The 26,330-nt window shown below is 38.7% G+C and overlaps 1 protein-coding gene across 2 annotated transcripts; it reads right to left on the bottom strand.

Annotated features, from left to right (window-relative positions):
* Window positions 1–23,235: 23,235 nt before the first annotated feature.
* On the bottom strand, window positions 23,236–25,819 carry LOC147613559 (trihelix transcription factor PTL-like). 2 transcript variants are annotated; one of them, XM_086781550.1, is made up of 3 exons: window positions 25,549–25,819; window positions 25,316–25,410; window positions 23,236–25,193 (listed from the first exon to the last, which is right to left on the bottom strand). In XM_086781550.1, the coding sequence occupies exon 3, from the start codon at window positions 25,175–25,177 to the stop codon at window positions 23,705–23,707; it is 1,473 nt and encodes a 490-aa protein (XP_086637676.1). In that variant the 5' UTR covers window positions 25,178–25,193; window positions 25,316–25,410; window positions 25,549–25,819; the 3' UTR covers window positions 23,236–23,704. The 2 variants fall into 2 exon arrangements, with proteins under 2 accessions (XP_086637676.1, XP_086637677.1); XM_086781551.1 differs by having other exon boundaries at window positions 25,316–25,392.
* Window positions 25,820–26,330: the final 511 nt, after the last annotated feature.

The following is a 26,330-nucleotide window of genomic DNA, read 5'->3' as shown; positions in this document are numbered from 1 at the left end:
TTCTATTTTACAAGAGAATATCCCTTGCTTCAATAACTCTGAGCCTAGTAGCACATCCTCGGGTGGTGTGCTAAAACAGGACAGGCAAACCCAAGGAGTCTTAGCTTTAGGTGTACACACAGAAGAAAAAAATGTCTTTGTGGATAGTGATGAAGAGGATGCCTCGTCTACCTCCTCAGGGGAAGGAATACCAACAAGTGATGGTGAAGGTATAGGCAGCAGTGATGATGAGGAGCCATAACTATGCCATAAGTTGTATGTCTAGAAAATAGCTCCTTTTTTAGAGTTGTATTAATTACTTTTCTGGATTGAAGATGTCAATGACAAATGGTCTCTATTTTGGTATATTTTTTAAAACTTATTGTTAGATTTTAAGTTGTAATCACAAAAAGTAAGCAAAACCATTTGTTTTTACTTCGAAAGGTTGAGATATGATTGATGCTTGGTCTTCTAATTAGAGCATTAGCCACTACATTTTTATTGCCATGTTGATATTGTATCATTGCTTGAAAAGTGTGAATAAAAGACACCCATTTGATGTATTTGTCTAAAGTTAAGGATTGAGAGATTTAATACTCTATTGATTAGTGTTGATTAGGACTTCAAGACCTATAAAAAGAAATGTTTCCAAATCCTAAGAGCATATACTACACCAATCAATTCCTTGTCATATGTACTATAGTTGCACTTATATTGGTTTCAATGGTTTCAACTTGCAACTCTCATAAGCTAAGGGATGACCATCCTATATGAGGACCCTACATGTACTATGGTTGCACTTTCACTTTGTTGGTTTCTTCTTACAACTTTCATAAGCTAAGGGATGACCATCCTACATGAAGACTACCCCAATCCCATAGCCACTAGCATCAATCATAACTACAAATAATTCTCTAGTAAAGTCATGAAGTTGTAACTCAAGAGCATGAGTCAGAGCTTCTTTCAAAGATTGAAAGAATCTGTCATGTCTATTAGTCCAAAGGAATTATTTAGCCCTTTAGGAGATTTGCTGGTGGCAGATATGTAATGTATGCAAAGTTCTTGATAAATTTCCTATAATAGCTACATAATCCTAAGAATGATCATAAATCATGTATATCATGAGGTCTAGGCCAACTGGTAGGATCCTGAATCTTAAGTACCTCTATCTCATGAGGGCAAAATTCACAAGACTCTCTTAAGCCCTATTTTTTCTCCTCTAATCTTTTGGATATGTGAACATCTTATGACATATAATCAATGGTATCGATGTTGGCCAGAGATTATTCTCCATCCAAAAGTTGTGTACCACTTACGGAATGGCTTACTTTTTTGTGGCACATCATGCTCCTATTCTTCATCTTTAAAATCCATCTCCATAGGAAATGGTAAGGGCTACCCTCAAAATGTGAGGAAGCTCATGCTATATGTGGAGGTTGCATTATTAATTTAATGATCCCCTTGTTACATGAAGAAGAAGAAGGAAGCTCCTCCTCCATACATCCATACATCCATTTTCACATCCACATTCATACATTCACATCCACATTCACATTCATACATCCACATCCACTTCCACATCCATACATCCATTTCCACATCCACCTTCATACATTCACATTCCCATTCACATCCACATTCACATTCATACATCCACATCCACATTCCAATTCATACATCCACATTCACATTCACATCCATACATCCATATCCACATTCACATTCACATCCATACATCCATATCCTCATTCACATTCACATACATCCACATCCACATTCCATATCTACATCCATATCCCCATTCACACATCCACATTCACATTCCCATACATCCACATTCACATCCATACCCACATTCCACATCTACATCATTTCTTTCACATACATATAACTACATCCATTCTTTCACATACATACATCTCCATCTATTCCACGTTCATTTTCATCTATTTGATTCGTTTCACATCCTCATATCTATTTATAGAATACAAGAGAATTCTTATTTTTGATATAAGATTTCTTTACGCATCTATTTATGCATAAATTCCATTTTAAGGAGACTTAACACTTTCGAAATAATCAATCTTTTATGCATCTTCCTATGCATAAATTCATTTTAAATGAGAATGACATTTTTGAATTAAAAATCAATCTTTTATGCATCTTCCTATGCATAAAATCAAAATTGACGAAAATAACTCTTTTGAACTAAAAATAGATTTCTTTAAGCATCTTTCTATGCATAAAATTAAAATAGATTTCTTTATGCATCTTTCTATGCATAAAATTAAAATTGATGAGAATAACACTTTTGGATTAAAATAAATTCTTTATGCACCTTTCCATTCATAAATCCAATTTAGTAGGAATTGCACTTTGAGAATAAAAGAATTTCTCTTATGCATCTAATTTAAGCATAAAATCATTTATGATGAAAATCACACTTTTAATATAAAAATATCCTTTATGCACCCATTTATGCATAAAAGTAACACTTTTACAATAAAATAATAATATTTTATGTATACCTCTATGCATGAAAATCAAATATGATAAAAGTAACACTTTTACAATAAAATAATAATCTTTTATGCATACCTCTATGCATGAAAATCAATTATGATAAAAGTAACACTTTTATAATAAAAAATTTATCTTTTATGCATACTTCTATGCATGAAAATCAAATATGATAAAAGTAACACTTTTACAATAAAATAATAATCTTTTATGCATACCTCTATGCATGAAAATCAAATATGATAGAAGTAACACTTTTACAATAAAATAATAATCTTTTATGCATACCTCTATGCGTGAAAATCAAATATGATAAAAGTAACACTTTTATAATTTAAAAAAATATCTTTTATGCATACTTCTATGCATGAAAATCAAATATGATAAAAGTAACACTTTTACAATAAAATAATAATCTTTTATGCATACCTCTATGCATGAAAATCAAATATGATAAAAGTAACACTTTTATAATAATAAAAATATCTTTCATGCATACTTCTATGCATGAAAATCAAATATGATAAAAGTAACACTTTTATAAAAAAAATATCTTTTATGCATACTTCTATGCATGAAAATCAAATATGATAAAAGTAACACTTTTACAATAAAATAATAATATTTTATGCATACCTCTATGCATGAAATTCAAATATGATAAAAGTAACACTTTTATAATAAAAACATAATCTTTTATGCCTAAAAATCCATTTTGATGAAAGTAACACTTTCATAATAAAAGAAAATTATTCCTTTATGCATAAAAATCTATTTTGATGAAAGTAACACTTTCATAATAAAAGAAAATTATTCCTTTATGCATAAAAATCTATTTTGATGAAAGTAACACTTTCATAATAAAAGAAAATTATTCCTTTATGCATAAGAATAATAATAATCAATATGCATCTTCTATGCATGAAAATGACACGTTTAGAGTATAGAATTGATAGGAATTACTCTTTTAGCATAATAAAAGATAATTCTTATTTCCAAAAATTTTACCATAACCTCCTTTGTATGGCTGATCATTTTTCAATTTCTCCTACTTAATTTTGTCTTAAAAATTAACTCTAATTGATTTAAAGTAATCTATACTAATCAAAATTCACTTATAAAAGAGAAAACATTATAAAAAGTTTAATTCCAATAATTTTTTCTTAACTAGGATAAGGGTGATTCTAAGAAGAGAGAGGGGAAAAGCTTTTCGATCAAGGCATAACATCCATTTATCACTTCAAACAATGCATCATTACTTCTAAATATCTCCCTTTTTTAACTATTAACCTTGTCCTTAGGTCAACTCTTCATCTTATATGAGTATTTACTCATTTTTGGGAGATTTTTCTTTTATTTCTTCATTTATCTCCTCCAATTTTGAAAAAATCTTCACCCCCAAGATAATGCCTCTTGAACAGATTATACTTAATTTCTAATGCACCTTCTGAAAATCTTTTTGAACTTCTGTTTCAGGGGAACTTATTTTAATAAGATGAGGTATTTTTCTATCCAAAAATATTTAAAATCTGAATATTTTCTCTCTCTAGGCCAAAACAGGTAGAAACAAGATGTTTTATATTTCTGAAGAGGGAAATGAATTACAGGGAAAAATAGTGGACATCCTGAGAGACTGGGGGAGGAATCTTACAAAGATCAAGGGCATTGTGGAATCCCTTACATCAATTAGTGTTTCTGTTGATGATGATGATAAGGTGGAAGTGTGTCTACGTGGTCTCAGGCCACAATACAAGGCATTCATCAAGACGTCTATTCAGACTCGAGAGAACATTCCCAACTTTACAGATTTGGTGTCAATGCTGATCAATGAAGAGAAGAATTTGGGTGAAGATCAACAGTCTTCACAAAACAAAAACAGTTCAGAGCAGCAAGCCTAGACATGGCCAAGGTGGTGGTTGAATAGGTAATCAGAATTATGGTTAGTGCAGCAACAACAGTCCCAGGATTTGCAACAACAACACACAGGTGGAAGAGGCCAGTTTAGAGGCAAGGGGAATCAAAGAGGTCATGGTAACTGGCAAAGGCAGCATAATGATACACGAGGCTATTTTTACTATGGTAAGCCTGGACATGTGTAGGCAGATTGCTATAAGAAGCAGAGTGACATGGGAAATGGAAAAGTTCAGCAAAATAACTATGCGTCCTCTAGAAGAACTAATGAGAGGTTATTTGTTATGCAACATGCAGTTAATGTTGTGTCTGAAAATGATGTAGCAGCATGTAAGGATGATGTATGGTATGTTGATTCAGGTGCTTTAAGCCACATGACAAGACATGGTGAGTGGTTCAAGGAAATGAAGAGTATTGAAAGAGCAAGTTTTATTGAAATAGGGGATGGCACTGCTCATCCAATTGCCCATGTCGGAGATGTGCCATTGTCTATACAGGATGGTAGGGTGAAGTACCTTGCAGATGTACTTCATGTTCTGAACATTACAAAGAATCTGGTTTTTTTTTATAGATGATTGAGCAGGGTTTGTAGGTCCAGTTTAACCTTGACGGCTATTATGTATAGAAGACTTTAAAGATAAGTGTAGGTCGGTTACAAAAGGTAACAGAGTGGACATAATGTTACATTGAATGTAAATATGCCTAAAATGAATGCTGCAATGTTTGCAAATGGTTCAGGAGTTGTTGTAGATACATACGTTTGGAATAAAAGAATTGTGTATGAAAATGTGCAAAAAGAATGAAGTCTATGCAGACTTAAGAAATTGTGACAAGGCTACCTAAGTTTAAGGTTGAAGGTATGTAGAAAGTATGTGAAGCATGTCAATTTAGAAAGCAAACAAAGCATGTATTTCCACATGATAGAAATGTGAGCAAGAATGTACTAGATGGTGTGCATTCAGATGTATGGAGTCCTGCGAAGACTATGTCTATGGGTGGCTATAGGTAATACGTAACATTCATTGATGACCACACGAGGAAAGTGTGAGTGTATTTCATGAAGGAGAAGAGTGAAGTGTTCACTCATTTTCAGAATTTCAGAGTGATGGCCAAAAAACAAACATGAAAACATGTGATGAAGTGCCTAAGGTCAGATGGAGGGGGAGAATACTTCTCCAATGAGTTCTCTGAATTCTTGCAAACGAATGGCATTCAAAGACAATTTACATGTAGATGTACTCCGCAGTAAAATGGAGTTGTTAAGCGAAAAATCAAGCACATTGTAGAGATAGCACGAGCATTGATGGCAGAGAAGAATATGATGCATAGCTTCTGGACTAAGGTTGTGTCTACAACAATTTATATCGTGAACAGGACTACTACTGCATCCATACATGATCTAATGCTAGAGGAGAAGTTTACTGGTAAGAAACCTGATTTGTCTCACTTAAAAGTTTTTGGATATATTGCATATGTGCATGTGCCAGGTGAGTTGCATACTAAGCTAGATCCAAAGGTAGAAAAATGTGTGTTTATTAGGTATTCCCTTGAGCAAAAGGGATATAGATGCTATAATTCTACTACACGTGAATTGAGGGTAAGCAGGGTTGTTGTATTTGATGAGATGAGTAGCTGGTATGCTACTGAAAAAGATGTTGGGGCTGATGTAAGTGGAAATGTGATTGCACAAAATGCAAGTCAGCAATCACAGTCATTAAGTAGACTAGGAGAGTCCTCATCCAGCAGTTTTGTTGATAGACCATGGAGTAGTAAGTTGTGTCATAATACCGATCCTGGAAATGTAGTTGGTACATCATATAAAGACAAAGAGAGAGTGGTTGAGCCCCTTGGTATGCCTAATATTTATGCATGGCATTCTCTTGTTGATGGAGAGTCTGGTGGCTCGGAGATGAGCCTTGATGAGAAGCTTGGGATTCCCACAATGAGGACACCTGATGTGAAGAATGCTATGGAATCCATGAATGCAAAGTTACAAAGATGATGGTGTGTCTATCGAGCTAGGTGTGTACCAACCTACACTAGGCTCAGGACCTTCGGTTGGAATCTAATTTAGCATTGTATAAGGACCTGCACTAGGGGCCAGTGATACTTCATCTGAATTTGAGTCAATGGAAGGATCCCCAGTCCCAAGAAGTGAGAACCCTAACTGGCCTCACCAATTAAGCCAACTACCAAACTTTTTGACCATGTAGCTAGCTACCTCTCAGAGGTTCAGCCCCTCAACCACTACCTCTGAGAACCAAATCTTACTACATATTGACCGCATGATGAAGGAGTTGAGATAAACTTCAAAGAGACACCCAGGGTAGTGTCATCGTTACCAGTAAGGAGCATTCATGTTGATATTCTTGTCCATATAGCTCCTGCTGCACATACTGCAACTATGACTATCGTATACCCCCCTACACAAGTGCTTATACCTGATGATGGTAGAACATTAGAAGAAGTGTAGGCAAGTAGATGCACTAATCCAGGCTGCTAGAGCAAAGGAAGAAGAGACTTTACAAGTGGCACAACAATAATTAGTAGCCCAAACAGTTCAGTACGCCTAAAACGAGTCCCAAGCCAGGATTGTACAAGTATTGCCCGATAGTCTCGACACAAGTAATAACATTGCGTCTACCTTGAGGAAAGAGCTAGGCTTGCAAATCTTGGATCAACATCTTCTCACAAATGATTGGGAGTATGATGCATCAACAGAGACACTTGTGGATTTCGCTACATCCCAAGATTATGTGTTGGGAAGGGATTGTCCAATTAATATATGGGGCCACAACACATGAGGAACGAATGCAGGGTATCTATGATTGCATATATAGGATCATTGAATATAAAAGGATCCAAAGACCCATGGCACAAGTTGGGACATCCAAAGAAAGAATGCTCACAACAATGAGCGAAATGGTAACACCTCCTGTGAGCCTAGTGGTGGATCCTATTTTCGTAGTATCACCCGGGTATACCATGGACCCAACCCACATCTTCTAACCGAGAAGGCCATGTAGGGAGTCAAGAGCATACTAGCATGAACTTCACCTTCTTAAATCCTAGAGTTGTCCCCACCCAATATACTGCTAGTACACTATCTCATCCCTAGTGGTAATAAGCACCACACCACCAACTATGGCACCTATGACTGACGCATTATTACCATTTAGCCACATGCACATGGTTACTATGGTAGCCACCACAATTCACACATGGACTCCCCTGCCTTGCATATCTAGTATTGCCATTCCTAGAGAGGTCACATCTCATGCTAGTTCACCCATGAAACATCCCTTCCCTAGAGTGAGTGTTACCATCTCCCCAGCTCTTTGTGAGACCGACTGCACTTAATGCCCACATGACTAAAGCACCTATTAGGGTGCCAATAGGATACGTACCTTATGTAGCACATCTACTCTCACCAAGGTTTAGACCAGTAAATCCTCCTACACTGCCATATGTTTCACGTCCACCTGCTCCTATCATTGCTCCTGTTATGCCACCACTAGCTCTACCCACATAAACCCAATTGCTTTTGCACAGACCCTGGGGGAAGAGCGGTAGCAGAGAGTGTAGCGCTTGATGTGAGAGATGGTGGTCAACATGGCCATGGAAAGGCTCCCCAAATAGCTAAGCTAACTCATAAATTCACTGGAGAAGGTGATCCTAGGAGACATTTGGAGGTATTTGATCAAGTGTATGAGGCACTAGGAGAACAAAATGAGGTTTCCAAGACCACTGCTTTTAGTCTAACATTAGATGGTAAGGTTGGGGATTGGTATAGAGATCTCAAGGTTGAGGAGCACTTGAACTTCACCACTCTTTTTAGGAGACTATTCTTAAAGCAAATTTTCATGAAGGAGTCTTATGGGGTGTAGCTTCACAGCTACACAAAGCTGAGAGAGAAAAAGAGGAGTCAATTAGATATTTCATTAGTCGTATCAAGAATTTTAATTGTTGTTTCCTTCCACATGAATGTTACTCAAATAATCAACTGCTTGATAGATTCATCCATGGGCTTAAACATGAAGCGATCTATAATGGCTTAGTTATTAGAGGGATCACTACATGAGATGAAGTCACAACAAATGCCATCCAACTAGAAGATAATCTGATGGTCAAGGGAGCCAAAGCATTGGATTCTAAATTTGTTGCTTCTAGAGTCACGGGACATAGCACTTCTACAATTAAACCCTTTGCTAAAGATAACACTTTAGCGGAGATGAATTTCACAAATTTCATGAAAGCACTCCAAGAGGGGATGAAAGCTAATAGAGCTCCAAAAAATGTACATATGTATTCAACGAGAGAGCTTCAATGGTGCTAAATCTGTCAACAAATGGAATTCAACCACCACTGAGTATCCAGTCGTCCTAAGGGCATGCTATGATGGAAATTGTACTTTTTGTGGATCTTATGGTCATGAGGCTTCACAGTGCCGCACACGTTTGTAAACCCTTGCTAATGCTTCAAGACCTCAATAGTTGACTTTACCAGCTGGGCCATCACAACCACATGCCATACTGCCTATTATTGTAACACTTCAACCCAATGCTGAGTAAACGGCACAACAACATATTTTGCAAGGGGGATTTACAATGCACAAAATGTGTCATTACCTCCACCAGTTTTGGGACCTCAACCTTCACCCCCCCCCCCCCCCCGAGGAGCATACCATTAAATCAAATAGGTTTTGAGAAACCTCTTGAGTGTCTAAAATATGAGGTTGACTTGGATAGTACCTCACATGTCACTAAGGACCCCACAGAGCTTTATCCGAATTACTATGTAGTCGATGCAAGAGGTAGTGTCAAACCAATATATTAGCACTACCATCCATTCAACCCCTCTGCAATACTCCTATACTTGTAGAGAAGAGAGTGATGTAGGGAAGGACCCACCCTACAAAGATGCTAAAAACAAGCTATTTAGCATGAAGATGATCTAAACTGGATATATATGATGGCTACAATTGATAGCTAGGGAGCTAGAGGATCTACATGGGTTACACCTGATGGTGAGCAACTCCCTATGGTTGTGCCCCCCTATGAATGATTCATGCTCTATCTTTTGATATCGAGGGGATTGGCTATAGTGAACTTGATTCCACATGGGATGACTCAAGCTCAAGCACCAATAGTGGTGAGAAGTCTGAAGAAATAGAGACTGAAAGCGACACCAACTCCTCGGTTACCAACAAGAAAAACAAAGCTAGCAAAATCAAAAGAAACTACAAGGAGTAGCTTCTTATCTGATACGGATTCCCAATCTGAAGAAAGGGATGAAGTTCTTCAAAACACCAAGGAGCATCTCCGAATATGGCGGCAGAGACGTAAACGTTATGGAGCGAATCATATAGAAGGCTACAAGAGAGAACAACCACCGCCCAGTGGCTCTAGTACATGAGTGTAGTAGACTTACATCAAAAGTTTATAGACGATTTAGGGAGAGGAGTTACAAAAGTTCAAGTATTGTAGGCCACCCCCAATTGATATAACTAAGGGTGAAAGTATCTAATGAACCAAAATGGAGTTGTTCAACCAAGGGGAAACAAAATCGTGAACTCACATAGAAGGAATGAGAGGCTAAGGTTGTAGTTGAAGCAGCTACCAAAGGAAAGGAAAATGAGCCTGATTGCACCTGAGTATTACAAGTCATACACCAAAGGAAAGGAAAATGAGCCTGATTTGCACCCAGCACCTGAGTATTACAAGTCATACACCATAGGGGAATGCAATTTAGTGTTTGATAATGTCAAACGTAACCCCACAAGTGAGAATGGAGGACTCTATGACTAGCCTCTACAAAGGTCAAGGAAGTAGACTTGGCTCAACCAAGAGAAGGTTCTAAGCATATCTTCTACATAGCCAAGGACTTAAATACGACCGAGGAGGTTAAACATGTAGCTCTCCTTAAAGAGTATACGGACTGCTTTGCCTAGACTTATCATGACATGAAGGGAGTGCCTACTAGTGTTGTACAACACACCATCCTAATGGTTCTAAATGTGAGACCAATCCAGCAACAATGACCCTATCCAATGAATCCTAAATATGCCAAAATTGTGAAGGAAGAAATTGGCAAGATTATTAAATATGGAGTTATTTATGAGATCAAACACTTAGAGTGGGTTCCACCTATTGTGGTTGTGCCTAAGAAAAATGGAAAACTTAAAGTGTGCATGCAGATCAAACACTCAGAGTGGGTTCCACCTATTGTGGTTGTGCCTAAGAAAAATGGAAAACTTTGTGTGCGTGTGTGCATCTCAAAAGGTGAATGCTACCACCCACAAGGATCACTACCCCTTGCCTTATTCTAAACATGTGCTAGAGCAAGTTGTAGAGGCAAGGAAGCTTATAAGTTTTTAGATGGATACTCAGCTTATAATCAGATTTCCATTGCACCTGAGGACCAAGCTACAACACCATTTGTTACAAAAGGTGGGGTGTATGCTTCGTGTTATGCCATTTGGCCTAACCAATGCACTAGCCACATTACAAAGGCTGATGAAAACATGGCCTTTAAGGACTTATTAAGAGAGTTTATTGAAGATTTCTTAGATAACTTATGTGTTCATTTATCCTAGAAAGAACATCTAGCATGCTTAAGAAAGATCCTTGAAAGGTATAGGCTTTATCACATATCATTATACCTTTTCAAATGCCAATTTTAGGTCAAGCACATGGAGTGATCTTGGGACATATAGTGTCCAAAAATGGTATTTGTACAAATGAGGGAAAAATTAAAGTCTGGACTTCCCGCTACCCACAAACTACAAAGGGGTTCAAAGATTTACGGGTCATGTTGGCTACTATGTGATGGTTCATATTATTCTATGCTAAGATAGCTAGACCTTTGTTGTACAAGCTTCTCATTATATTTGAGTGGACAGAAGAATGCCAACAAGCCTATGACACATTGAATCAAGCTTTGGCTACTAGCACTCCCATACTACAAGTGCCAAACTGGGATGTTATCTTCCATATGCATATTGATGCTTCTAACTTTGCAATTGGACATGTCCTAGCTGTATAAGGGCTAATAACCTTGGGCGGATTTATCTTAAGCATATGGATGAATCCTTAGTCTATTTTGGGGACTTCATATCTTAGAAGTTAAAAAGTCGTTTGGCTCTTGAAAAGAGAGAAGGCTTTTCAGTAATGGACGTTCTTGATTCTAGGCGGATTTTCTGTGTAGCTATGGCAGATTTCTGAATGCAAGATGCAGTTTGTCAGTCTATCTGTCTTATTCCTATTTCCTGTACTTTGCATATTCAGTGTCTTGAGTGTAGATACAATGTAGTAGTGATCTGAGAGGAATGTGTGTGTTTTGAAACTGAAGTTCTGTGCGTGTGAGGATTTTCTTGGTCTGACAAGAGTAGGAGTCATCTAAAATGACAGTTCCTGTGTTAGCATCTGGGAACTCCTCTGGCTGAAATGTGACCATAACAATTATTTGCAACAACCATGCTTTGATGTACAAGAATGGATTTGCAACAATCATCCACCTCATGCTTCCTACTCATGCAAATCTCGCACTTCTTCTTCTTCTTTTTACCCCCCATTATGATCACGTCATTAAAATACAACAATCATATTCAACCATCAAGAAAGATGCACCACACCAATCTGAGACCCATTAAATTTGCTAAACGGAGAGCCACGGATGCTGTACCCGGGATCCGCAAAGTTCATTTAATTGGTTGCTTAAACTGATTAAAATATTTTAAGTTAATGATACTTTAATCATTCTTAAAAGATTTGCCATAAAAAGTTGCCCCCTTCAACGTTGTGCATGTTGAATAATAGTCACAATCTGGACTTCTTGTTGCTGCTACGGTGACTTCTGCCCTGTCAATTTCTCCAAATTAGGTTGTTGCTGACAATTTCTCTGCTGTTTGCCAATCAATTTCTCCAGAAATCGGACTGTCTGCAAATTGTCACACAGGAATTGTCATTTTAGATGACTCCTACTCTTGTCAGACCAAGAAAATCCTCACACACACACAACTTCAGTTTCAAAACACACACATTCCTCTCAGATCACTACTACATTGTATCTACACTCAAGATATGCAAAGTACAGAAAACCGGAATAAGACTGATAGACTGACAAACTGCATCTTGCATTCAGAAATCCACCATAGCTACACAGAAAATCCGCCTAGTATCAAGAACGTCCATAACTGAAAAGCCTTCTCTCTTTTCAAGAGCCAAACGACTTTTTAACTTCTAAGATATGAAAAGTCCCCAAAATAGACTAAGGATTCATACATATGCTTAAGATTATTCCGCCCAAGGTTATTAGCCCTTATACAGCTAGGACGCATCCAATTGCAAAGTTAGAAGCATCAATATGCATATGGAAGACAACATCCCAGTTTGGCACTTGTAGTATGGGAGTGCTAGTAGCCAAAGCTTGATTCAATGTGTCATATATCATTGCCAAATAGTTCCACGGGAGACGAATATCTCATGATCATGGAACAAGCACACCAGGGGGGGTAGTAGGTGGACATTTTATGACAAAAAACACAGCCAAGAAAATACTCCACTCGAGTTACTGGTGTCCATCGCTTTTTAAGGACTATGCGCTATTTGTAAAAGGTTGTGATGAGTGCCAATGTTGTGCCAAGCCATAGAAGAAGGACATGATGACATTGTATCCTATCAGAGTCAACCAACCTTTTAAAAAATGGGGCTTAGATTTTATTGGCCCTATTAGTCCTATGCATGTGGCACACAAGCACGCTTCATCATTGTTGTCTGAGATTATGTAACCAAATGGGCTGAAGCAAGAGCTTCACAAAAAGTGAATGCCATGGTGATTGGTAAGTTTCTCTATGAGAACATCATTACTTGCTTTGCATGTCCATTTGAGCTAGTGAATGAACAAGGTAAGCATTTCATCAACAATGTTATCAAAAGTCTCACTAACACATTCATGATCGCGCACCATAAGTCAATACCATATTACCCAACAACAGACAAATGGCCAAGTAAAGAGCACCAAAAAGGTTCTTATTTTGATATTGAGATGGAATTTTGAGGCTTGATGCAGTGAGTGAGAGTCTAAGCTTACAGTAATAGCAGCTTTATGGGCCTATCGCACATCATACAAAGTTGCAATTGGTTGCACACCATTTAAGATGGTGTATGGACTTGAGCAGTAATGCCTTGGGAGTTCATGGTCCCTATCTTAAGGGTAGTTATAAATTAAAATCTTGATGGTAATGAAGTGGTTGATCAATTGTTTATTTTAGAACAACTTACAAAGAAAACACAAATTACAATGCAAAACATGCTAACAGAAAAGGACCAAAGAAAGAGGTGATTTGACCAAAATCTAAAGGACAAAGAGATTGAGGTAGGATATATTGTACTTATGTATGGGGTCTTTAGTGAAAATAAGAAATCTCAAATATATTGGAAAGGGGCCATTTAGGGTTTGTGAAGTTACTCCACAAGGTACTATATGTGTTGATACTCTTGATAGAGTTGAAACTGTCGGTTTCCTTCATGGTAGTAAGTTTTAAAAATACTATGGACCCCTTACTATACATGTTGAGACTCTTGACAGAGTTGAAAGTGCCGATTTCCTTAATGAAAGTAATTTTACAAAATACTATGGATCCCTTACTGAAGAGTCCTTATGTGCTTCTCATGTCAAGAAAGCCACCATGGAAAGGGCCACTCAAAAAAAGATCCAAGCCCCACAGGAGATGAGGGAAAGACGGGAAAAATTTTAACAACGTCGGGAAGCAAACCTTGGACCTACTGCACAAGGTTATGTTGGAGAGGTAATCGACAACATGGAGAATCACATCCTAGCTCTCAGAACATCCATTGAGTTGCCTAGCCCCTATGCTAAAGTGTTCTATAATGCTCTGCTTGACACGGGTCGTCCTAGTCACAATCTACCCTCTTTTGCTACATGGAATCAGTTGGGTAAACCTCAACTTGAAAAGTCTAACATGAGAATAGAAAGTATAAGTGACAAAAATTCTAGAGTACTTTTTTTGCTTAGAACTATCACCTATGGTGATAACGGGCACTTGTTGGTAGCTTTTTGGTCATGCCCACAAGAACTTTAAAATAAATGTCGTTCTTAGATGGACCTGGATGATAGCAACTCAATGTTGAATTGACTCAGCTAGGAGTGTCTCTAACAAAGCCTCCAGTTCCCATATGGCCTCTAAAAGTTTTTCAACGCCTGCTCAGCTTCCATTTTTAAAAGTACTTCAAGAGATTCCAATACTTGAGGAAGGGCCTGACCTAACAAGTTCTCGCATCAATGTCAACACCTCTCCAAGAACCTATAAGTCCTATATGTGCTTATGAAAGCATATTACTACCTTTAATCCTCGATTACTCAACAACATCAATAGCCAGTTGCACCCCAAAGCAAGAGTCCCAAGTGGATAAAAGCTAGAAAGGATGGCTACAAAAAGTTGTTGAGATGTCAAGATCAACATGAGTTGACACTCAGCCTACGTGACCATTCGACATTTACATCACTAGAGGGTCACCGACATATCTTCACCAAAGATTCTACAACTGGACTACGCTGACTAGTCCACACCTACCCACTCCACTTTAGCGTGTTCACATTATGGACCACTTGTATATACTCTAGTATGAGTCACTTTATCGCTTTTGTAGACCTCTTTTGTTGAAGAAGAAGAAGAAGAACAATTTTGAGCCTCTCATCTTGTGTGTTCTCTTCTAGGGTTTGTGTGAGTGTCTGTGTGCTTGCAACCTCAAGCTTCCCTTCTCCCTTGCATCTTTTCAAAAGCTTACATAAGCCTCCATGAAGTCAAAGGATGACCTGCAGTAGGAATGGGGGAATTTCTATAAAGCCTAAATCTTTACTCCCCATGTTTTTCTCCTCGATAAATTTCATGTCCATATCAAGAGGGAGCCTATTGGAAAAAGTTAACCCATGACAATACAGCTTGCATCAACATGTACAACAATAGCACCTATACACATACTAAAAATCTGACTAACCATAAAAAAATTTATTAAAAAAAGATGATGAAAAAGACCACATGTCAAAATAAGAGAATGAAGTACGACTCTACAGGCCATGAGCATGGACTTTTCGTGGATTGATACAAGTGACCCTATCGTGGACCCATATTTCCTGGATAGCTAAGTACTATCAATGATAGCTAAGTATTCCTACTTTCCAAATGCACTCATGGTATTTTTATGCACCACTAACGAAGTGATGCTATGGAGCCACCTTTGTGGACATGTTCTACCTACAGTATCATTCCCTTGCACCATGTCTTAGCTATGAGCGTCACATGTTGTAACATAGTGTTCTACTTATGCTGGCACTCTGGAACTTATTTTAGGTGCTATGGGACAAGACCCTTATAGTCCATATAGTAGGAGAGACATGATGATGTGAGTGTACTTTACCCAGTGGGAGGACCCTATCAAGTAAGAAATACACAGGGATAGCTTGTAGAGCAGGGGAGGAGGGCAAGAGCTTATGCACTTACACCGTCAAGAGCAGGGGAGGAGGGCAAGAGCTTATGCACTTACACCGTCATTCTATGAAATAATGTTACCGACTCGTCCTTTCTGGAGCATGGTGGGTCATTTCCTAGATAGCTTAACTAGCGGTAGCTACTTAGCTCACTTACCTATAGTACCCATGCCATATCACAATGAGGATACACTCAGACCGTTGCCTCGTACACCACCAGAGGGGACATATATATTAGACGCAAACCGTGAGGATAATGAGCTTAGTGACACTGAGTCTAACCTAGTGTATAGGTTACGGCTATCTAATGACAATCTGTTGCACTAAGTTTTGAAGGATTTTTAAGGTCCAGAGGAAGCACAAGGGAAGTTCTCAACATTATAGGTACAATTTGCAAGTCCGACTTCCCAACCATATAACTAACTAGGTGTATTCTAAACCCATCCTCAATTAATGCTATTGTTTTGAATTTTAATCTTTTTTATAATTCTCAATTTAATGTTTATTTGAGTGCTTGCTTGCATTGTTCTGTGATTGGTCTCACTTTTCTAGTTATTACTTAGATACCCGTTCAGGATTTGGTCATAGTTCATGGTCGTAGTTCAACTCTTTCTGAGATCAATTTTAAAGTATGTCAAAGGAGTATGCCAATTACTCCACCTTCCTTAGTTTTCCCTCTTTAGTTCAAAAGAGGCTTCTAGGTGAATTGTGAAAGTGAAACTAGTTTAAATAACAAACCAAAAAAAAACCCAAGAAGCTATCGCCACGTGCGATCTAGGTATAAGACTTTTGGCTCTTGGTGATAGAGCCTTGATCTCCATGGCATGGGACCTTGTGGCTAAAAACCTGCTAATAAAGGGCTTTTAAAAAAAATCATCATTGTAGAGGTACTTTAGTGGTTCTTAGATACTCTTGTATGAGGTCTCTAGGCCATTGCTTGGGCCTCTACAGGGTGGTGCCCTAATTTTACGTTTTTATCTTCTTATTAGAAATAAGGCAAAAGCAAGTAATAATCACTTAGCAGTTTTATTTATGAGGCTAGAGATGGTTTCACCAAAGTGATAGTATGTAGATAATAGCTAGATAATAATCACTTAGCTGTTTTTATTTATGAGGCTAGATAATAGCTAGAGATGGTTTCACCAAAGTGATAGTGTGTAGAGATTAGAGTCATGACCCAAAGTGAGTGTGTGTAGAGAGAGTAGGGTCATAACCCAAGGCATGCTCTTTGCTCCATCTTAGTATAGATCAAATTTGGACCAACCTTGATATTACCCTTGTCTTAACTAGAAAAATTTAACCAACAGCACAACAATATTTTCTCACTACTTAATTAGGTGTTTGCATTGGGCTTCCATTTTAATTATTTTCCATAAGAACACCCTACCGGTACCATGTTGCCTTGCGGACTTATAAGACCTCCAATATTTCTAATGCCACCATGCATCTAGCATACGGCCTCGACGTATCTTCATCGACATATTTCAAGGAGCATACATCAAATCAATATTTTATAAAGCACATTATTATTCTTATATAAGAATTTTTTTACGAAGACTTGAAAAGTAAATTATAATTTATTTGATTTTTAATAAATGATACATTTCATAAATTTTGTAAAGAAAAGTGATTATATTTATATTTGATTGCAAGAAAAACAAGTTTCTTAAAGAAACTAAATTCTTATGAAGCAGGGAGAGGAAAGATCATAGAGACCTTAGGGCCACGTTTGCCAAACAAGAGGAAAACCCTCACACTAATGTGAAAGAGAAAAGTCTATATTATTGACCCTAGCTACATGATAAAACCTTTATCAAAAAGCAAGAAGGAGAGACCATAAACAATACCTAGAAACACTTTAGAAACTTTATGAGTTACTTACTAATGTGAAAGAGAAAAGTCTATATTATTGACCCTAGCTACATGATAAAACCTTTATCAAGCAAGAAGGAGAGACCATAAACAATACCTAGAAACACTTTAGAAACTTTATGAGTTACTTACTACACATGAATATCTTTGTCGAGTATAAACTAAGAATGACCTTAGTAAATGGCTTTTAGCCTAATTAAAATATAAGTTTGAATTTCTCAAGTGTTGAAAAGCCTAACTTAGAGACTTGAGGAAAACACAAACTTAAACAGTCATGGTAGTCATGGTAGTGGGATCTCTGATGTGTATCATCTAGATGATTAAGAAGATACATGTTGAAACATCATTTTTGATATCAAGACCTGAGGCACCAAGACTTTGAAGTGTGATTAGACAATGATGCACATTTTTCACACGGTTGACTAGTGATGAGAGTATATATCCTTTCATATAGAAAGAAACCTTTATAATATTGAACTTTGTTGGTATCCTTTTCCTTGATATCATACTGGTATGGGATGATATATATATTTCTCTAACGTGAAAAAACTAGTTTGATTTTCACGGCGTGAAAAAACATAGTTTTTTATAATAAAATTGGAAGTGTATTTTTGGCTTTCTGTGTGATTTGGGGGTTAGTATGATGTATTAGAGATGAGAAAATAGAGTTTTGGCTTCTTTTCCTCAAATGCTATTTGGCATGAGAAGCCAATTATTCTTCTTGGCATGAAAAACTTTGAGTAGGCTAGGCAAATGTAAGGGTTTTTGTTAATTAATATGGGCAATTAGATATATATACAATGAATTGTGAAGTTAGAGAATTCTTGTGATTTTTATATGGAGTGAAAAATCAATCTGGTTTTTCACATTACAAGCAATTAGTTTAGCTTTTTAACTTTTTTATAAGACTATATGCCCTTATAAATGCATGCATGGATAGAGGGGAAACACTGAGGGGAGAGGAATAAGGACATGTAAAGGTTTAAGCAATAAATTTAGAAAATAAGACATCTCAGTCAAAAGGGTGTATATGTGTTTTTGTTTCAAGGCACATGGTTAATAAAATCAAGGAGATTTAGCTTTGAAGAAAACAAGAACACAAGCTTAGTTAATCGCCGACTAGTGAAGCCGGACCCTCTGGAGAGTGATGATGTCTTAGGAAGGTAAGTTCCGAAAAGCAAAGTCAAGCTTGGTGGTCTAGGTGATGATAATGGCAATGTTGCTTATAGCATATGATGGCGCAACGAATAACTCTGTGTGTGTGTGTGTGTGTGTGTGTGTGTGTGTGTGTGTGTGTGAGAGAGAGAGAGAGAGAGAGAGAGAGAGAGAGATGCAAGAATGACATCAAATTCAAATTTAGGGATAATGAAACGGTAAGCAAGGTAGGCGTTATTGAACTAGCTCACACGTGTCAAATTTTTATTAGACCTTGAAAATATTAACTACTGTATAAAAAGTTATTGCTTCCTCTCTTTTTTTCACCTGGCCTTAGGCCCAAGATCCTCCCATAATTATTGATTTTCCACCACCAATAGGCGATGCCACCAAGGAAGCACCAAGGCGGGTTATGAACTCTGGGCATGTTGGTCCTAGACAAAGCCCTTCACCACTTGACCTATCACTTGAGTACTAGGTTTGATAAGACATGTTATATGAAGTAATTGTGTTTATGAGTGCCCCTTTGGTATAAATAAGTTTTGAGACGTAATAAAATTACAAGTTAGCGTGCAAGTGTACAAATTTGACACTTGTGAACGTGTCATTACTTGATTAAAAACAGATTTGACAAAAGTGTTCAAACATAACGACTACTTTAAATGTGTAGATATGGCTATCAATATCAAATCAAAACTGAGCACAATTAAACAGAGGTAAATCACACAAATATGCATTTGATTAGCACGTATTCTCATTCATTTTTCCCTTTTTAAAGTCACCAATCCCACAAGACTTTGTTTTGTGAGTACAATTGTTAGAGTTTTTCCTTTATTATCTTATTTTCTCACTTAAACTACTTAAATGCTTAGATATGTCCTTAAAAAATTGTACAACTATTTAAGCCTGCTGTCCTACGAAGTCTCACCATTTTTAATTTTTAGATTTCGAATTAGTTTATGAGTATTCTCAATTTATTCAAAGATTGAGAAGCATCAATAAATTTGCATGCGGTTGAATGCCTTTCTTTCATTAGTGGGTGGCAATAGTTTAACCCTGCTTGTATGGTTAAACCATCTTTTCTCTTTCTTCTAGGAATGTTTGGTTCCAAGAATTATTATGCACTTTTGTGCACAAAGCTTAACATGTGAAACTGCCACCTTGAATTCCCCATGTGCATAGTCCACACCCCTACCATGTTATGAATGCAATGTACATACAAGCACCCGGATTGATTGCATGGCAACACCCTTAACTCCTACTCAATCCATCCCATGAAGAGATGCAGAAAAACATGGAAGTTGGGAGCCAACTGGTAAACTGTAGAAGAAGGAGCCATGCTTTGAAGAAGGGAAACATTGTAGTCCACATACGGACATGTGAAGAGCTGGAAGAAAGACCCTTCGACGAGGTTTCGCCAGGCAAAACCTCCCCGCCGAGATCCCTCAACATGCCCATAAGCCCAAGAAGATGTTCAAAGATGTATGACCCTTGGAGATGCATAGACCATCCCAAGTGGTCAGACATTCACATGTGGCTAATCTGGTTTTGCCAGCAAAAACTTTTAAGCAGGTCCATCTGGCACATGTAAGAGGTGTGGCAAAGTCCACAACAATGACAAGGCAAGCTTGTCTTCTGCTACACCTCACAATGCATGAATCATCACATGCAAAATGAAAGAAAAGAAGCACCCAACTGTCAAATGTAGGGCAATGGTAGCTTGAGTGGTTCTCTTGTAATCCATGCCATGTTATACAAGAAAGGTTTCTTTCGCCTTTCATGCCATGTTAAGAGAAACTTCTATACAAGAAATGTTTCTTTCACCTTTCATGCCATGCTAAGAGAAAGTTCTATACAAGAGAGGTTTCTCCAGTGAAACCTCTTATGGAGGCCATGATTTGGTATTTGTACATCATAATTTTGGTATTCAGCCAAAACCTTTTGCTGTCAGGATTTGGTATTTTGTATATCATAATTTTACGGTGTCAAGCTCTTCCATTGATGTGATAAATGATGTCAAGGCTATTCAATATAACAGGAGGCCATGTGAAACATACAGGAGGGTTATGAGGCCCATATGGGCATGTAGAAAGAGACCATTGGGCTACTGGGATATGCTTGAAGAGAATTCAATGGGAGGTTTTGCTAGTGAAACCCCTCTATGAGGTCCTTCAACTAGACCATAAAGACCATAGTCATATGTAGCATGAATCAATTCAATAGCAATATAGGTTTGTGTGATGAATATTACTAAGAACATACGAAGTATGACCATCACCAAAAACACGAAAAACACATTGCTCGTTGTCATGCCTATGGTCATTAACTTTATCCAATTTTCTTATTTGACTTAGTTTCTGTGAGCTGCAGATGTCTTTGAGGTCAGCTACATATTTTCAATTTCTGGTTAAGAATCATGATGCCTCCGCTGCGCTTCTCCTGAACTGCCTCTTGTTGTGTAGTCTACAATAAATGATGATCAAAAAAATTAACTACACATATAACACAAGTTCACTTTTTGCACAGAATATAAGTTCAATCCACCCATCACCCATAACTTTCTCTTGGAACTGTCTCCCTTGCTGTGTAGCCTACAATAAATGATGATAAAAAACTTTAATTTACTATTGACTACACATAATATATAAGTTAACTTTTTGCACAGAATATAAGCTCTTATTATCAATCCACCCATCACCATTGATGCGCCATTGAATTAGTATGTGTACTTTGGAACATGCTACTTCTTAACTTTATTGGAATTTTTATTTGCATAGGCTGATGCCTTGTTATGCAGAGACTATGGGCGATGCTTACGGCAAGTGATGGTTGGTTCGACTTGCCATCAATAGCCAAGGAGGAGCCCTGATATGTTGGTGATGTTGTGCACAGCAACTTGCCATGTTTGGGAACTTTGAGAGACTTATTTTTTGTCTGTAGGTTTCACATGAGATGCTATAATCTGACATTATATCTGCAGCCCGCTTACTATTATGCAATGTGGACATCACAACAAAAAGCATTATTAGCTTGAAAGATATCAAAATGAACTCAAATGCATGAGTGTGGGCACACTTCTCATCTTATTATTGACAACATCCAAGAACAGAACTCTCCGTTACAACATTATTGTAGCCCAGCTCTGTTTTTCCACTGTGAGCTGATAGGTTAGCTTGCTAATGATGCTAAGTTGAAGAAAATGGTGTGTAAGTTACAGATTCATAACTCTCCAATGACTACACCATTTTAGGCCAGATCTCCCTTCAATTGAGAACAATAAGCACCACTCCCTTGCAGTACTGCTATCCTGCCAAGGCTGTGAATCGCTTATGTTATATCTGGATGACATGTCTCTTGAAACCTAGGTATTTCCATAAAACTCTGTTAAGTCAATGTGGGTTCAAAGACATGATACCAATGATGGTAAAGGTACTCCCAGGCATGCTCAGGACTATTTGTTCTTATGTCGAGGTAGGCCACATGGGGTTAATTAGATTCTTACATGGCTTGTCTCGTGCTAGTTTGCATGGGGTTGATCAGATATCTGTTGTCCATATTTAACCGACGGCGCATTAAGGACATAGAAGTTGAAAAACTAAAGATACAAATTCACCTGACACTTGTCCTAAGAGGTGCTTCAGTTGAGAGAGTCCTTGCGCAACCCGAGGCTCGCCGTCTGTATCTCATTACCACCAGCGCAACCTAGCCTCGTGCACATGCATGATTGATCCCATGATGTTATCACTTTATCAAAACAACAGCACACACCCACAATCCCTTCATCACAAGGCCAAGCATAATGCTTGAGGCACATAACAAGCTTGGTATCATGATGAGAAGGCATAAAAAACACGATGGCACAAAGCACAAAGCACAAAGAAACCATTCAGTACAGTAAAAATCTGCAATAACTTTCCAAAGACGAGAATCCTCAAAAAATTCAAAGAGAGCTCCTAGTGGTCTTGTAGGACTGGTGCGTAAGCACGTAAGTGCCAATGGCTGTGCTGCATGTTCACTGGTGGTGTGTGTTTGTAAGAAAGTAAAACAAGAAACATGAACCTTTGCAAAATGAACATATGGATTTAAATTCATGACCTCCAATATACACTAGCATCCCAACACCATCAGTGCAACCGCCTCTTTTTGAATAGTTGATTTTGCATGGTTTTTTTTGGGTGGTGAGGTTGAGGGGGCATGGACTCCAGGACAAAAGCACCACACAACCCATTTTTAAATAAAAGACCTGAGGCCACACGACCCATTTTTAAATAAAAGACCTGAGGCCACACAACCCCCCAACTACTAATGCTTATACATTGGAGAGAAAAAAATACCATACAACAAGGACAACAAAGTCTCTCACAAAGACTAGTTATGCGATACAGAGCATTATTGATGCTCACTCTACTCCATTACACTAGTTATAAACACTCAAAATCCATAACACTAGTTGCAAACACTCACTTATAAGATACCAAAAGATGAACCATATGCCAACGAAACTGGGATGCTTGATGAGATCCAGAGACTTGACCGATTGGGCTGGACTTGGTTCTGCCAACCAAGCTAAGAAACCACCCAGCACATCATAGCCATTGGTGAAATGCTTGGATGTGATTGACAAGATGCAAATATCAGCAAGGTATGCAACAGGCAGGCTAATTGGCTGAAGCATTACTACTGTCATAAATCTGAAGGACCATCCACCATTTTTCTCAAAATAAGGTTAAAAGGGCAATATTTTATCCTCTACAAACTTTCATACCTCTACATACTCCTCCTTTGATGTCTCTGCCGGGACACTGTCATTTGTTGACTCCTTTGTCATCTCTATGTAGATGGAGAGCTCAGAAAAATAAGGACTTTCCTCCTTATCTTTTCTCCCATCAACGACATCTTTATAGCCTGCCATAAGCTTATCCCATTTCTCCCGGCACTGTTTCCCATCCCTCTTGATACCTAAAGACACTAGCCTATCGCCCAGCTCTTGCCAAAGCCCAGCTCTCCTGGTAGACTTTGCAAACTTGGTCTCCATTTCTCTTCTAAACCGGATGAGATGAAACACTTCGGTCCTCTTCCAATTCTTAGACCTCTTCTTGGAACTTCCAAACCCATTTAAAGACGACACCATGGTGGGTGGCAACCCTGTGGTTCCTGGTCCAGCAGTTGTTACTCCAAGTGATCTCTCACCCAAAAGCCTTTGTGTTAATACAACCATAGTATTGTTGAATGCAAACCTTTGGGCTCTCTCCTCTGCCCTCCATATCTCCTCTCTCTCCTGTCTGATCTGCTCTCTAAGCTGCTCTTTCTTCTGAACTGCATCAAGTAGATCTTTGAAAAGGTGTTGTTGGGTGGTCAGAATGGTCTCCAAAAGCTCTTGCACAACAGCCATGTCTGTCAAAGACACACATTCAAATGCCCTCTTTCTTTTCCTGAAAGAACTGGCCTCTTCTTTCTGAGCCTCCCTTAGCTCCATGGCATCTTGCATTGCATGAGGAGCCCCTACTTCCTTCCAACTGGGTATCATATGACCATTGCCATGATCGACTTTCTCTCCCTTGTTGACCTCAGTACCACTGTCCGTCAAGCCACCCTCTTTTCTGTCATGTTTACAAGAAAGTAACTGGTGCATCTCCTTGTAAAACGGGAGGTCTTCTTTTTCTCGGGCACCATCCCGGACTTCCTTGTACCCTGCTGTGAGTTTCTCCCACTTGTCCTTGCACTGCTGCCCATCCCGAGACACATCAGCCTTCTGCAGAGCTTGGGCAATCTCATCCCACAAGGCAGCTTTCCTGCCACTCCTTCTGAACCTCTCATCCAGCTCGGCCCGTGCTCTGATCAGCTTCAAAGTCTCAAGCATGCTCCAGTTCTTGGACCTCTTCTTGTGATCCTTTTTCCTATTGTTGCATTCTCCTTCACTTCTCATGGGGAGGACACCATTTTGCAAATGCTTCAAACCATCACGAGCAGTAGTATTTTGAGCCAATATACATGAGATTTCAGATGGAACGCTAGGCATTGAAAACGATGTGACCTGTGGCATGCTTGTGGACACGTTGTGATCCACCACCGCATCGAGAGTATTCTGGGAGGCATCACTCAGGTCCTCTACAATGGTATCCTCGGTGCAGGAAGCTTGAGCAAGGTCATTGCCCTGAAGTATACTTTCCGAGGCTGCTACTACAAGAGCCCCAAGAGTTTGAGAGAGAGACGGAAGCTGTTCGGGGTTCATGATGTTAACAAGTGATCTGCGGAAATTTCACAGTTTAGAGCGAGGGCAAGAAGTTTTTTAGTCAAAATTATACATGGAAGACAAACACATGTGAGAGATGGAGTGTAAAAAACACATAATGAAAAGAGAAGGACGTACCAAGGTAACAAGACCGCCTCGACGCGAGTTCAAAGAAGAGAGAGAGCACAGAACCGTCCCAAGGGACCTTCAAAGCCCTACATCAGGTATGCTAGCTGCAGAACCCATCTCGGAAATACACCAGAGGTTGCAAAAGAAAAGGAAAACCCCACCTCAAAAACACCCTTCTAATGCATAATTAAGGGAAAAGATCAACAAAAAGGCACGCCAAGAAGTGCATCAGAAGCTCTTACTTGAGCGATGAGATGCGTAGCAGTCGACAGTTTTGCTGAGAAGAGAAATGAAACCCTGCAGTGGCTGTAAGGAATACCACGGAATTACAAGCCTTGCCCTCCTCATGCACGCAGATGAAGAAGCCCTAATACCTGCCCCATCGTCATTGTCATCGTCATCATCATGTACATGCTTTGTGTGAGCCTGTGCGTGAAGGTTTGACTGAAAGACACATAAATCAACAGTAGAGCTTTCATTTCGGACAGGACACACCGAGCAACTGACGGGCAAGAAAACCTTTGAAACCGACAGGAAAACCTTAAAGCGTGCACGATACAGGACCGTGTGCTTGCCTGTCTCCAGTCCCTCGTCCAGACTCCGAAGTGATGAGTAAAAGTACGGAACACGACCGTTTGCTTGCGTGGCACCGGGCAGCTACTTCTTTTTGAAATGTGCCAGCGTGGCAGCCAACTCAGGGCGCCCACTGCCGGGTGGACTTTTTATCTTTGCCCGACCGCCCAAGTCCATTGACCAGTGGGAACCGGAACAGTCGTGAACATCGTTATAGGGTTGGGTTTTGAAATACCCCATCTCCATGCCCAATGTGGCACAAACCCACGCTCGAACCACTAGACCATTGGGAACGGTCCATTTTGAAAACATATATAAAGTGTTATGACTTTCCAAAAATGGCAAGCGAGGCTATTCGGTAACGCCACGTGTGATGGCACACCAAAATATATCATATACTCTCTCTCTCTCTCTCTCTCTCTCTCTCTCTCCCCTAGGGGATTGAGCAAGC

The sequence above is a fragment of the Cibotium barometz genome, chromosome 43 (genome assembly GCF_041138505.1).
Source record: "Cibotium barometz isolate CiBa-2024 chromosome 43, ASM4113850v1, whole genome shotgun sequence".
NCBI lineage: Eukaryota > Viridiplantae > Streptophyta > Polypodiopsida > Cyatheales > Cibotiaceae > Cibotium > Cibotium barometz.
This window is presented reverse-complemented; position numbering and strand designations above follow the sequence as displayed.